Source organism: Mobula hypostoma, chromosome 12, assembly GCF_963921235.1.
Source record: "Mobula hypostoma chromosome 12, sMobHyp1.1, whole genome shotgun sequence".
NCBI classification, from domain to species: domain Eukaryota; kingdom Metazoa; phylum Chordata; class Chondrichthyes; order Myliobatiformes; family Myliobatidae; genus Mobula; species Mobula hypostoma.
This window is the reverse complement of record NC_086108.1, coordinates 31,809,024-31,821,575: the sequence shown is the minus strand read 5'-3', so window position 1 is coordinate 31,821,575 and position 12,552 is coordinate 31,809,024. Positions and strand designations below refer to the sequence as shown.

At 39.5% G+C, this 12,552-nt stretch overlaps 1 protein-coding gene across 3 annotated transcripts in view; it reads left to right on the top strand.

Moving 5' to 3' along the window:
- The window catches only part of suco (SUN domain containing ossification factor), a 110,961-nt gene that overhangs the window by 43,159 nt on the left and 55,250 nt on the right, over positions 1-12,552 (top strand). For all 3 annotated transcript variants that reach the window (XM_063063778.1, XM_063063779.1, XM_063063780.1), the window contains 7 exons: positions 917-1,007; positions 1,669-1,770; positions 4,962-5,104; positions 5,412-5,543; positions 5,732-5,912; positions 9,070-9,190; positions 9,668-9,789. In XM_063063778.1, coding sequence (XP_062919848.1) covers positions 917-1,007; positions 1,669-1,770; positions 4,962-5,104; positions 5,412-5,543; positions 5,732-5,912; positions 9,070-9,190; positions 9,668-9,789 — 892 coding nt within the window. The remainder of the gene's footprint in view (positions 1-916; positions 1,008-1,668; positions 1,771-4,961; positions 5,105-5,411; positions 5,544-5,731; positions 5,913-9,069; positions 9,191-9,667; positions 9,790-12,552) is intronic.

Sequence of the window (12,552 nt, the reverse complement as noted above, 5' to 3'; positions counted from 1 at the left end):
TACCTGTGTATGGAGTTATCTGTCTAGTTTAATGTACAAATGAAAGCATTCCATTGTATCACAGTGCATATGCCAATGTGTATAACCCAATTACCAACTCTGCTTTAGATTTGTGCTTTGTGTCTCCCATGTCAAATGAGTATCTTATGCAAGGTGGCGTAAGGACAGTGTTTTACTTGGAGAGAAACCAGGCAGTTGGATTTGCTGATGTATGCATTTTCCTGAAACAAAATAATATTCAGGAATTTAGAAAACATTCTAGTCAGCTTCAAATCCACTGTTGGCTTTGTGTTAATCCAATGTCTCTATTCATAGTCTGGAAACTTTGATTCTATTGTCAATGCATAATTAAGGGATTATTCTGAAGTTACAGCATGGTATTTTTCTCCCTTTTGTCTTCCCTTCATTCTATTCCGTTTATTTTTTCTAAATTCATGCTTTAGTTGAAGTGCGGGTTTGTGATCCTGATCTTGGATGTTGGCGATTTACATGAAGTTGTTTGGGGGTGGTGATGAGCTTTAAAGAAAAAGTTTAAATGATATATTTGTCGTCTTTACTTTTGAGCAAAACCTTGTGAGTGGATTGTTTATTGTTTCATTACAATTTTGAAATGAATTTTGTTTTATTGCTGATGGTGAGTCTGGGGTGTGTATGGAAGTGTTCCAGCACAAACTGAAGAATGACGATTGATATGGTTTTAAATGTAAACTTGGGGAAATTTCTGCTCATTTAGTCAAGTGAGCAGTCTGATAATTGACCTGATGAGGAGGGGATCTGGGTTATTGCCAAAATATGTGTTGAAAGTTGTACTTGGGCAAATTGCTCATAAACGTTGCAGATTACTTTGTGCTACTCACAAGATGATAATTCTGAGTGCCACTTTATGTTGCTCATGAACATTTCTCTGCATTGACAGGTGCCCTCATTGGCATGTAGGTTGTACTGGGCAGCAGGAGAGTTCCTCATCAGTAACACATGTTGCACAAAATGAGCACTTTGAAAAAAAGGTAAGAGGTTTTAAGGATCACAATAAGATTTGTACTTTTTCCAAGCTCAGATGTTGGAAGGTAAAATGTCCTTTTATCCTTCAGTTTCCAATAAATATTTTTGGCAATTGGTGACGCTGTAATTACATTCGTCATTTTTACATTTATGGATCCTGTACCTGTCTGGGTTGTAGTAGGGGTGTTGTACAGATGGGCGCTGCACCAGTTGCCTCCGTCTCTTATGTCGTGAGTGAGTGCCTGGGTTGAGGGCAAAGCTCCTCTCTGATCTACTCTGCAATGTTGTCTGTCAGTTTCTTCCTCTGCTTGCCCTTTTTCTTTTCCCCTGCACTGTTCCCTGAAGAATGTTCTTTGAGAGTCCACTTGATCTTGTTATGTGGCCGTACCATCTCAGTTTCCTCTTCCTTACTGTGGACAGTCACTCTTCGTAATGTCTCGTGCTGGATGATGGTTCTTTGTATCTTACTGTTTGAGACCTGGTCTGTATAGGAGATGCCAAGGGTCTTCTGAAGCATCTCATTTCTACTGCCTGGATCTTCTTTTGCAGATTTTACTTGGGCATGAACTAAGTGTACTTTCTGTAATTTTATTGTTTTATTACGATTTGTTTAGATTAACTGTCAGAATTCCATTTAACTTCAAGTTACATTTTAATATCATCTAGCCCAAGCAGGATGCAACTGATGAATCCACAGATGTGAAACGTTCAGATATTGGCGGACAGCTAGATCCCCTGCCAGAAGAGTACACAAAAGCAAGCCATCAGGTTAAGATTTATATAAGTTGATATGCTATCTACAAGTTTTCATTTGTGAAATGTGACTTACTATTTGCACGAAGTCCAGTGGCTCTAAAGGCAAAACAGTACCTACCTAGATATTTGCATGTTTTAAGTTTACCATTCCTGCTATTTGAGTAAAACTGTTAAGTGGATTATTAATTCATAGCCTTTTATTGTTGTGATAGTGGCTGTCATTGCAAAAGTCATGTGAAATATTTGCTGAAGTTCCTTTGTGCTGATGACACGAAGCATGAGAAGTTGGAAAGATAACATTGCAGTACTAGTAAAGTGTTGATGGAAGAGAAGAACATTTTTTTTTGCTGGAAGGATGAGGCAGATTAAATAGTACAGTATCTATAGCTGGAACAGGCACGATTTTTGATGACTTGAAAATATTTTGCCTTGATATATTAAATTGCAATAGCAACTTTACACTGGAAAAGATGTTTTTAATACTGATTTGACAGTAGATGATCTAAAATCATGTCATTTTATAGGATCATATAGGAGTCCAGCTGATGCAAGATTTCATTCCTGCCTCTAAAAAACAAGTTTACCCTAATTTTTTTTTACATCATACAATTTTAATAAATATTTGCAACATTCTCCTCTTGAAGGCACATTTTGTTTGAATAACTACCTTTGGATGTTCTTTGAGATCTTATACAAAAGATCCATTATTCACATATAAACCAGTGCAGTCAATGGCTGTTTGTCCAGAATGGGGAAACCAGTTAATTGTGACAGTGCCCAGTAGTAGCTTGCGTGTCAAGGCTCATAGTTTGGATGTGAGTGTATTTTTAACTCTTCATAGCCTGATTGTAGAAAAAGATTTTGTAGTCCTTTTGTTTACTTTGAGTCATCACAAAAAGTGAGTATTGTTGTCAAAAATCCTTATTGACTGTTCTTAATTTTGTGTGAGAGTGAAAGTTCCATCTTCTCTCACTGCTGCAATTCATATGAGGAAGGTCTGTCAGTTTTGTTAGCGAGTTCCAGCCAATTTTCCCACTTATTGAAAAAGATGTGATAGAATCATGAAATAGTATTTGATTTGGAGGATTGTTTGGAAGTGTGGGTTTTCAAGTTAATTTTTTGAGATATATATATTTTAAAAAACTGGCATACAGTTAAGGTTTGTGATGTTCTTAAAATAGTGTGCAGATTGTCTTACAAGATGTATTTTCAATTGCTGCAATAGGAAATTAAAATTTAAAAAGCAATAGAATAAAACCATAAGCAATAAGTCCACTGTTCCCATTTGCACTGTTAGTTGATAACTAAAAAAGGTTGCTCCACTTGAGGAAAATGGAGTTCAAAGCAGCCATAACAATATTCAGCCAGAAATGCCAAATAGATTATCCATCTGGATTGTGCTGATATCAAAGCCATCACAAGTCAGTTTATGCTAATTCAAGCCACTACATGTGATATGAAGAAATGACTGAGTGAATTGAATATATTAGAGACAGAGCATTCCATTTGCAGTATTGAAGACATGCTGCCGAACAAACGGTTCCTTTAACTAAGCTGTTCTAGTACACTTTTAACACTGTTTACTGATATTGTGGAAAAATAAATCCAATCTAGTTAATTATTGCTCAGCTTTTCTGCTTCCTACCAAAGTGGAAGCTGCCATCCACAATACCATTATCTAGCACTTGATTGCTTAGGCCTACTTTGGGGTTCGGGATCATTTTGCACCAAGCCATAATCCAAACATGCACTACAGAGCTGAATATCATATGTGAGGTGATAGTGATTACCATGACATCAAGGACCCCTGGGCAAACTGAAATATAAAAGGTAAATATTCCAGTGTCTAGAATAATAGCTTGCACAACAGAAGATGGTTGTGATTATCAGTGTCAATCATTTTTACTGCACTAGGTTTTGAGGCAGTTCTCTTGGCCCAGCTATTTTGTTGATTACATTTCTTCCATAATAACATCGGAGTTGTGTTCAACCATAATTGGTTCTATCCCATCACATCTTAGCAAATGAAGCAGCTCAGGCCTGCGTTCATTTGATAACATTGGGAGGGGCAGATTAGTGACAAGAAGCATTCATAAAAGTACCAGGCAATCACCATCACCAATAAGGGGGAGCCCAACCACCTAGGCATTCAGTAGTATTACTATTGTCAAGCACCCCGCCGTCAATGTCTCAGGTGGGGTGAGGGTGTCGTCAGTATTAATGAGAAATCTGGCTGAACCACTATATAAATGCTGGTGTTACAAGAGACTGGGTATCCTGCAGCAAACTGGCTTGCTTTTTCGCAAGTAATCTACAAGGCATTCTGGAATGTGCTTCACTTGACTGAGTGGAGCACCAGAAATTTAAGCTGCTTAACACCATACAGGACCAAGTAGCCCTGCTTGATTGCACCCCAACAGCCCCACTAGTATTCACCCCACCACTGGTGCACGATGACTATGGTGTCTGTCACTACAAAATACATAGTTAACTTGCACAGACTATTATACAGCAGCTCCCAATCAATGCACTCTGCAATCAAGTGGGATAAAGATAACAGGTATATGGGAACATCATGATCGGCAGGTTTTCTCAAAGATGCACATCATTCTGACTTTAAAATGTATCAGCAGTAGCTAGGTCCAAATCTTGGAATTAACTATTCAACAGCAGTGTAGGGATACCTTCACCAGTAGCAACAATTGAAGAAACTGACCAGCATCTTAAAATAGTTAAAGATAGGCAATAAATGATGCCTTTGCCTAATGCCTGGAGCCGAAAAATGAATTTTAGTTCTTTTGTGAATTGTTCAACTATAATCAACCTTAGAAACTAGTAACTCCAGTTGAGCTAGATTGGTACAAGTAAGAGGGCTCGTCTCAATTTGTTTCAGCATTCAGAAAATGGAAAATTGTTTTGGATTAAAATAGAAGTCTTAAGGTATCTAGTTTTAAATTGAATCCATCATAAATTGTATTTTGATGTTTGAAAGATTTTAGTCTGCAAACTCTAACCAGGCACGTTGTGCCAGAGCCACGGTGGCCAATAAATTTCTTGACAGAGTATGATATGTTAATCAGTGTTTTAAGTACATATTGATATTGTGTTTGAATTGATGAGTATTGAGTGTCCATTGCATCCACATTAGACTTTTAATAGAACATATTATTTTACTTTAACAAAACTATTTTCTTTACAAACAGCATGTGAAATCTGAAAAGTCTGATTTTCTTGAACCTGGATTGGAGCGTTCTGTAGGACAAGTGGAACCACCTCGCAGCATAGCTGCTAATATTGATAACATTTCCAGTCCGTCTACCTCAGAAAACACCTTCTCTCAGCATAGGCAAGTGTTCTACACTATGTTGCAACTTACCTGAGTCACTAATTACCCTCTGAAATGTAAATAACCAAAATATGACGTTTTAATGGAATTATTTTCTGCAAGGTATGGAAATCGCAATGTGGATTAATTCTTAGGGATATGAGAAGCAATCTCAATCAAAGTAACTGTAAAATAAGTTTTTTTATACCTTTAAAACTAATATTTGATTAGTTTGGGATGTGTTTCTATCTTTAAGGTTATTCAGGCAGGTTTGAGGAAGATCTGAATGAAGGAAACGTTAATCAATGTCATTATTTCTTTTTCTTAGTGCAATAGAAAATTCCAGTGATGATATTCCCATAATAAGCTATGAACAGTCAAAAGCTGACTGTGAAGCTGGAAGGGACAGTGAGGCTATTCCGCAAAGCAAGCCCCTGTCCTCTACCAGCCTGCCTGAAAGGTGAGTGTTCTTCAAGGCTTGTGGTTTTGCAAAATGTATTATTTTCTTTGTGGTGCTAGATGTGCAGTGCCTGATGAGTACAAATAGAATTGTAAGGAATAACTATAATTTATACGGAAAATGAGTTAATGGTAATGTTTCTGGCTGTAGAATGAAGGATTTAGAAATCATTTGATTCTTTATTATAGCCCTCAGGAAAAATCTAATGATGGGGAATCTTCAAATGGCAAGGGAGAAGTACCTAATTCCAGTTCTGAACCCGTTCTTTCTGAGATTCCAAAGAGTGTGTCTGAAGCTGATAAAGAGAAGCCAGCAATAGAAAAAAAATCCAACAAAAGTCAAGTTCTGCAAAAGGAAGACTTGGTAGAAGTAAGAATTATTTCAGCACAACATTGTTATATGTGATTCCTTTTGTTATTGATTGAATTTTCAATCTAGGGTATACTCATTTTTTAACCAGAAGTTGCGTGTATTCTTATTTACAAGGCTTTTCTCCCCAATTATCTTGTTCTTCACCCCACACCTCCCAAAAAAAGTGCAAAGGCCACCTCCAGACTGAGATTTCTCATGCTACTGCTGGGTCGTATTACTTCCTTCTACAATCACCACTCCCACATACCTCTGGTGTCTCACACCTTCCCTGCCCTTTATTTTCCTACCTTCATTCCTCTAAGCCCTCATTTCTCTCACCTGACTCTCTTTGACTTCTCCAACCCTCTACCTTTGACTGATCACAGCTCCAATCCCTGCCATATCTTCGCTATCACTTCTGACCTTTAACTCTTTGAGGAAGAATGCTGTGTCCTCAGTAGGGACCTTATTGTTTTGCCCCCTCTGCCTGCACTTCAATGAGTTCTATCCATCACTTCTGTTTCAGGGCCTGCTTCTTTAGCAAGGATTTCCCACTCCTCACCAATGACTCCTTCAGCCTTCTTCCACCTCTTGGACCGTGCACTCTGGACCCTTGCATTTCTGGCTGCAAAGAGGACATTCATCATCTCAACCTCACTTCCCCGATCCTATTTCAACCTTGCCCTCCTGAATGCACTGCTCTTCACTATCACAGCATTAATCCCAACCTTGCCTTTCAAGCACATGTGGTGACAGAGTCAAGATCCCCAAACCTAGCTGCCCTGCTTAGCCCATTGTTTTTCCCAGCTCCTGCTCCACTGAACATGTATTCTTCTGTTTCTACTCCATTTTGTTCCCCTTTGTTCAGTCCTCCCTATCCATGTCTGTGACGCTTTGCCTGCTGTCATGACCATATCAAGTACTTTCAGATCCCCAGCCGTGTGCCTCATTTTCACCATAGATATCCAGTCCCTGTACACCATTATCCCCCCGACAGGAAGACCTCAAAACTCTTGATGACAAACCCTACCAATCACCCTTAGCCATCATCATCCTCTATTTGACAGATCTGATTCTTAACTTGAAAAACTTTGCTTTCGGCTCTTCCCACTTTCTCTCAGACAAGCATATAGCTATGGCACTTGCATGGGCCCCATCCTTTTCATTGGCAACATTGAACAAGCCATATTCTATGCTTACACCAAGAATGCTCCCCAACAGTTTCTCAGCTACATTGACGAATGCATTGGTACTGCTTCTTGTACCACGTGGAGCTCAGCAATTTCAGCAACTTTGCCACCACCTTCCATCCTGCCCTCAAATTCACTTGGTGTCTCCGTCCTTTCATAGATGCTGCCAAACTTGCTGAGCTCCTCCAGCTTTTTGTGTGTATTGCTTTTGAAAACTCAGCTTCAACAGTAAAGTGAGCCAATATTAAAATATCAATGAAATGGGTTATAAATTAAATTTGATTAACAGCTTTAAGATCATTTCGTAATGTGTTTTTTTTTGTGGGGTATTCTTCAAATTGAACAGTGGCAGGATTTTCCAAGTTTTTAATAACTACAAACAAATATTTGTGCAGATGTTAATTGCTGAAATGTTATCCATTCTGAAATATTTTTCTCTTTATCATGTCAGTTGAGTTGCCTGATATTAACCAGTGAGAAATTGGCTGTTATTTTTTTTAAGTAGTTCAGAAGACATTCCTTGAGTACACTTGGTAATGTTTGATGAATTGAGTTGAAAATTTGTTTACCACAAAAACAGGGTCATTCAAAACTGGTTTAATTGACTGAAAGTGACATGCTGTCTCCAAAAAATACACAAGACACTTGTGCCTTTTGAGTCTTTCCAGTAAATTTGTGATTTTTAAAATAATCTTTAAGTGTACCTGTTAGCACTGCTGTATCTTGGTTTCAGCTTTATATTTTTAACCAAACTAAAACAGCTTTAGATTGATTCTACTTGGAGTTCGTGACCATTTTTGTAAACAAATTCTGATGCTATATTGTCTTTTAAATGAATGTGTTAAAAATTGTATGGTTTTTTTTCCACCTTAAGGCTGACAGTCCTTTAAGTGAGCTGACAATGTAGTTGAACAGGAATATATGAAGCAGGTGTAGATCTTGGTGACCCTTGGGCTTGGTTCTGACATTCATTGGAATCGTGACTAAACTAGTTTTGACCATTCATCAACTTTCCTGACTGACTAGTTGAAAAATTTATGATCTTGAATGTATTTAATGACTCTGCCTTCATGGTTGTCTTGGGTAGAGAGTTGGAAAAATTAGTGGTCCTCTGAGAGAAGAAATTGCTTTCATTTGTCTTATCCTGAAACTATGCCTAGTCTTTTTGATTTTCCCCAACAGGGAAAACAACCACTGAGCATCTACCTTGTCTAGTTCCCTTGGAATCTTACATCTTTCAATTCTTGTTCTACTAAAAATTCAGTGAGTACAGGTGGTCAAAACTGCTTCATCGTTCCTCATTAGGCAACCCTTTCATTCTAAATCAATTTAGTGAAATGCCAGCCCTCAATGCTATTATACTTGCTGTAGCACTTGGTATTTTCAATTTTTTGTTTAATTCAATTCCACACTTTTATCTAGAAATTTTGTTAGATGACCAAAAGTTGTAAACCAGTTTGGAAACTTGTTTGACAAGGAATTAATACTGTGACTGTCAAGCAATTTATAGGCAGCAATTTAACCGAGTGGATGAGTGGGGGAGGGGAGGATTGTTGTGAAGGGAATTTATCATCTCGAAAGAAAAAATAACAAGTGGCTGGAGGAACTCAGCGTCAGGCTACAGTTCCTCCAGCAGCTTCAATATCTTTTCTCCAGTTTCTAGAATTTGCTTTCTTGTGCATCTTCATTATACCTGCATTATGTGAGGGTTATTTGCCAGGAGGCAAAAGAAGTTTCAGTTGGTGGGAAAGGTTTCAAATTTGTATCTGAAAATTGTAAACACAATTTTTTTTGGTCACAAGTGGGAGGTATTGAGCTTGGAGTGCATACAGACCTCGGAGTTGCAGCAAAGTACTAAGTAAAAATACTCATATGCTTGCAAAAATCTTGTGATTGAAACAATGAAGCATTTTTTAAAATCGGTCAAGTATCAACAATAAACGCAAGATCATATGAATCCGAACTTTTGTTTTTGACCCAAATAGAATACTGAAGTTCCAAGAGGAGTAGATGCTGGAGATCCTTTGACTGCATCTAAAGATCCAGGAGATATTCCCTCATTTGATGAATGGAAAAAGAAAGTCATGGAAGAAGAGAAGGAGAAAAGTACGCATTGGACAATCATTGAGAGATTACCTGAGTATATGAACATGTAGGAGATGTCATAATGCTACAGTGGTTGTTCTAATGACCTGGGTTCCATTCTGACCTCTGCCACTCTGTATGTGGAGATTACGCATTTTTTCTTGAATTTAATTGTATTCTCCTCCTAGGTGCTCAGGATTAGAAGAGTTGCTGCAGTCTGGTTGCTTGTTACTCGGTCACCTAGTTAAATGCTTATTTGATTCCTTTTACAACTTTATTCCACATTATCTGCCTTGAAGGATCTCTAGATTTAGTGTTAATACTTTTTGTATGTTGATCAACTCTGAACTAAGTACACATGCTTTGTAAGCTTTTACCTGTATTCCTGTACTCATTCAGGAGAGTACATTTTCCATAGCCTTAAATTTGACTTGAAAATCCGAAGAGAGAATAACCTGGATTTTATAAGTAAAATATTAATGGCCAGCTTTCTTTCAGGTCAGTCATTGCATACGTCTAGCAGTGGGCTTCATTCTGGGAAAAAACTACAGAAAAACTTCAATAACTATGCCTCTGTGGAATGTGGAGCAAAAATTCTGGCTGCTAATCCAGAAGCAAAGGTATTACATGTTTTAATCGAGGACTTTTTTTTCCCCCACTTGTAGTAAATGCGTTTTCTATCTTTTATTTTATGGCTCCTTTTTAGTGTTTCTGTTGGTGATGGGTTTGCCCTGTCTTGCGTGCTATACGTGCTATCGAAGGGACAGAAAGGTGGGCAGAGCGGGTGGGGTGGCCCTGTTGGTGAGGAATGAGATTCATTCCCTTGCAAGGGGGGACATAGAATCAGGAGAAGTAGTCAGTGTGGATAGAACTGAGGAACAGTAAGGGCAAAAAGACCCTAATAGGTGTTATCTACAGGTCCCCAAACAGTAGCATGGATATTGGGTGCAAGTTGAATAGGGATTTAACAATGGCATGTGGCAAAGGAAATGTCGCAGTAGTTATGGGGGATTTCAACATGCAGGTGAACTGGGAAAATCAGGTTGGTACTGGACCCCAGGATAGGGAGTTTGTAGAGTGCCTATGGGATGCATTTTTGGAGCAGCTTGTACGAGAGCCGACCAGGGATAAGGCTATTCTGGATTTAGTGTTGTGCAATGGACAGGATTTGATAAGTGACCTTGAAGTAAAGGAACCATTAGGAGGTAGTGACCATAATATGATAAGTTTTTATCTGCAAGTTGAGAGGGATAAGGGCAGATCAGAAGTGTCAGTATTGCAGTTGAACAAAGGAGACTATGGAGCCATGAGGGAGGAGCTGGCCAAAGTTGACTGGTCGGATATCCTAGCAGAAAAGACAGTGGAACAGCAATGGCAGGTATTCTTGGGAATAATGCACAAGGTGCAAAATCAGTTCATCCCCCAGAGAAGGAAGGATTCAAAGGGGGGAAAGTGGCCACAGTGGTTGACAAAGGAAGTCAGAGATAGCATAGCATTAAAAAAGAAGTATAACAGAGCTAAGGTGAGTGGGAAGACGGATGATTGGGAAATTTTTAAGGAGCAACAGAACTTAACTAAAAAGGTAATACGGGGAGAAAAAATGAGGTATGAACGCAAGCTAGCTAGGAATATAAAGGAGGATAGCAAAAGTTTTTTTAGGTATGTGAAGAGAAGGAAGATAGTTAAGAACAATGTTGGGCCCTTGAAGAATGAATTGGGAGAAATTGTAATGGGAAACAGAAATGGCAGACAAATTTAATAAGTACTTTGGATCTGTCTTCACTAGGGAAGACACAAGCAATCTCCCAGATGTATGGATGGGCCAAGGACATAGGGTAACAGAGGAACTGAAACAGATTGACATTAGGAAGGAAACGGTGATGAGTAGACTGATGGGGCTGAAGGCTAACAATACCCCAGGTCCAGATGGTCTGCATCCTAGGGTACTAAAGGAGGTGGCTCTGGAAACTGCGGATGCATTGGTGAACATTTTCCAATGTTCCTTAGATTCAGGATCAGTTCCTGAGGATTGGCAAATGGCTAATGTTATCCCACTTTTTAAGAAAGGAGGGAGGGAGAAAAACAGAACTATCGCCCTGTTAGCCTAACATCAGTAGTGGGGAAGATGCTGGAGTCCATTATTAAAGATGAAATGGCGGCATATCTTGATAGCAGTGATAAGATTGGGCCAAGCCAGCATGGATTTACCAAGGGCAAATCATGCTTGACTAATCTGTTGGAGTTTTTCGAGGATGTAACCAGGAAGATAGATGCGGGAGATCCAGTGGATGTGGTGTACCTTGACTTTCAGAAGGCATTTGATAAGGTACCACATAGGAGATTGGTGGGTAAAATCAGAGCTCATGGCATTGCGGGGGAGGATATTGACATGGATAGAAAACTGGTTGGCAGATAGGAAGCAAAGGGTAGCAGTGAATGGGTGTTTCTCGGAATGGCAGGTGGTGACTAGTGGGGTGCCACAGGGCTCGGTATTGGGACCATAGCTGTTTACGATTTACGTCATTGATTTAGAGGAAGACATTGTGAATAACATCAGCAAGTTTGCTGATGATACTAAGCTGGGTGGCAGTGGGACATGTGATGAGGATGTTAGGAGAATTCAAGGTGACTTGGATAGGCTGGGTGAGTGGGCAGAAACTTGGCAGATGGCGTTTAATGTGAATAAGTGTGAGGTTATTCACTTTGGGAGCAAGAACAGGAAGGCAGATTATTATCTGAACGGTGTGGAGTTAGGTAAGGGAGAAATACAAAGAGATCTAGGAGTACTTGTTCATCAGTCTCTGAAGGTGAATGAGCAAGTGCAGCAGGCAGTGAAGAAGGCTAATGGAATGTTGGCCTTTATTACAAAGGGAACTGAGTACAAGAGCAAGGAAATCCTTTTGCATTTGTACAGGGCCCTGGTGAGACCACACCTGGAGTATTGTCTGCAGTTTTGGTCTCCAGGGTTAAGGAGAGACCGCCTGGCTGTGGAGGAGGTGCAGCGTAGGTTCACTAGGTTAATTCCTGGGATGTCCGGATTGTCTTACGCAGAGAGGTTAGAGAGACTGGGCTTGTACACGCTGAAATTAAGGAGATTGAGGGGGGGATCTGATTGAGACACATAAGATTATTAAGGGATTGGACAAGACAGAGGCAGGAAATATGTTCCAGATGCTGGGAGAGTCCAATGCCAGAGGGCATGGTTTAAGAATAAGGGGTAGGTAATTTAGGACAGAGTTGAGGAGGAACAACTTCTCCCAGAGAGTTGTGGAGGTGTGGAATGCTCTGCCTCAGAAGGCAGTGGAGGCCAATTCTCTGGATGCTTTCAAGAAGGAGCTAGATAGGTATCTTATGGATAGGGGAATCAAGGGTTATGGGGACAA